The following is a 921-nucleotide window of genomic DNA, read 5'->3' on the forward strand; positions in this document are numbered from 1 at the left end:
GGGATTCCACAGGGCTTCCAGGGGACCCCCAGAAGACCACCTGGGCAGACATTCATGTGTCTTTGAGCACTCCTGTTTCTTCTCAGCCCCAGGTTCCTGGGTTTCTTGTTCGGTGGAGGACCATGTTCCCTGATGGGAGTATCTACCTCCTTCCTCCCCTACACTCAAGCTCAGAGCCTGGTGGACAAACCCCAACTCACCCCAGACCCCCTCAGCAGCCCCCACCTCCACAGACAGCCTCACTCTCTTTGGGTTCCACGAACTCACATTTATTCAGACAGACTTATTCAGACAAAGGGACAGGGACGAACCTTTGCTCACTGGAGACCCCCAGGGTCTGACAGTTCCAAAGAGGGTGGTGATGTCCCATGTGTCAATATGTGTAATGGGGGATGGGCAGGCAGTGGTGTTCCCACCAGCCTCCATCCTTCTGGCCAATTGTCCTCAGCCTCCTTCTTTCTCCATGTCGTCCTGCCTTAAGACACATACTGGAGTGAGAGGTTCCTAACCAGCATGGGGGGCCTGGGAGTGGGTGATGAGGAGGGCCTGCGGTCCAGAGCACCCACTCCTTAGTGTTAAGGGCTGGGAGGGGGGGTGGGTAGGAGGAGGAGGGACCCCGCCTTCAATTTCCCTCTTCCACATTGCAAACCGGGGGGAGGGGGGCTCAAATGGGGGGGAGTAATGTGAGGGTCAGGAGGCCAGACCCCCCAACCCCCGCAAGTGGGCCTTGCTGTCGACCTCTTCCTCCTCCATCTCGAAGGCGGAGTGGTCTTGGCTGTCGAAGCAGGAGGCGCTGAGGAAGACAGGGGGCGCGGGTGGGGACCGGGGTGGGCTGCCCGGGGAGGGGGGCTCCTCCTTGATGTGCGTGACGGGCAGCTGCAGCTCAGGCTCCTCCTGCTCAGAAGGCGGTGGCGGGGGCGG

At 60.4% G+C, this 921-nt stretch overlaps 1 protein-coding gene across 1 annotated transcript in view; it reads right to left on the reverse strand.

Annotated features, from left to right (window-relative positions):
- Window positions 1-690: 690 nt before the first annotated feature.
- The window catches only part of ZNF579 (zinc finger protein 579), a 1,621-nt gene continuing 1,390 nt past the window's right edge, over window positions 691-921 (reverse strand). The window contains exon 2 of the mRNA XM_004381907.1: window positions 691-921. Within this exon, the coding sequence (XP_004381964.1) occupies window positions 691-921 (231 nt within the window).

This window comes from Trichechus manatus, unplaced genomic scaffold (genome assembly GCF_000243295.1).
Source record: "Trichechus manatus latirostris isolate Lorelei unplaced genomic scaffold, TriManLat1.0 scaffold00087, whole genome shotgun sequence".
In the NCBI taxonomy this organism is placed as follows: domain Eukaryota; kingdom Metazoa; phylum Chordata; class Mammalia; order Sirenia; family Trichechidae; genus Trichechus; species Trichechus manatus.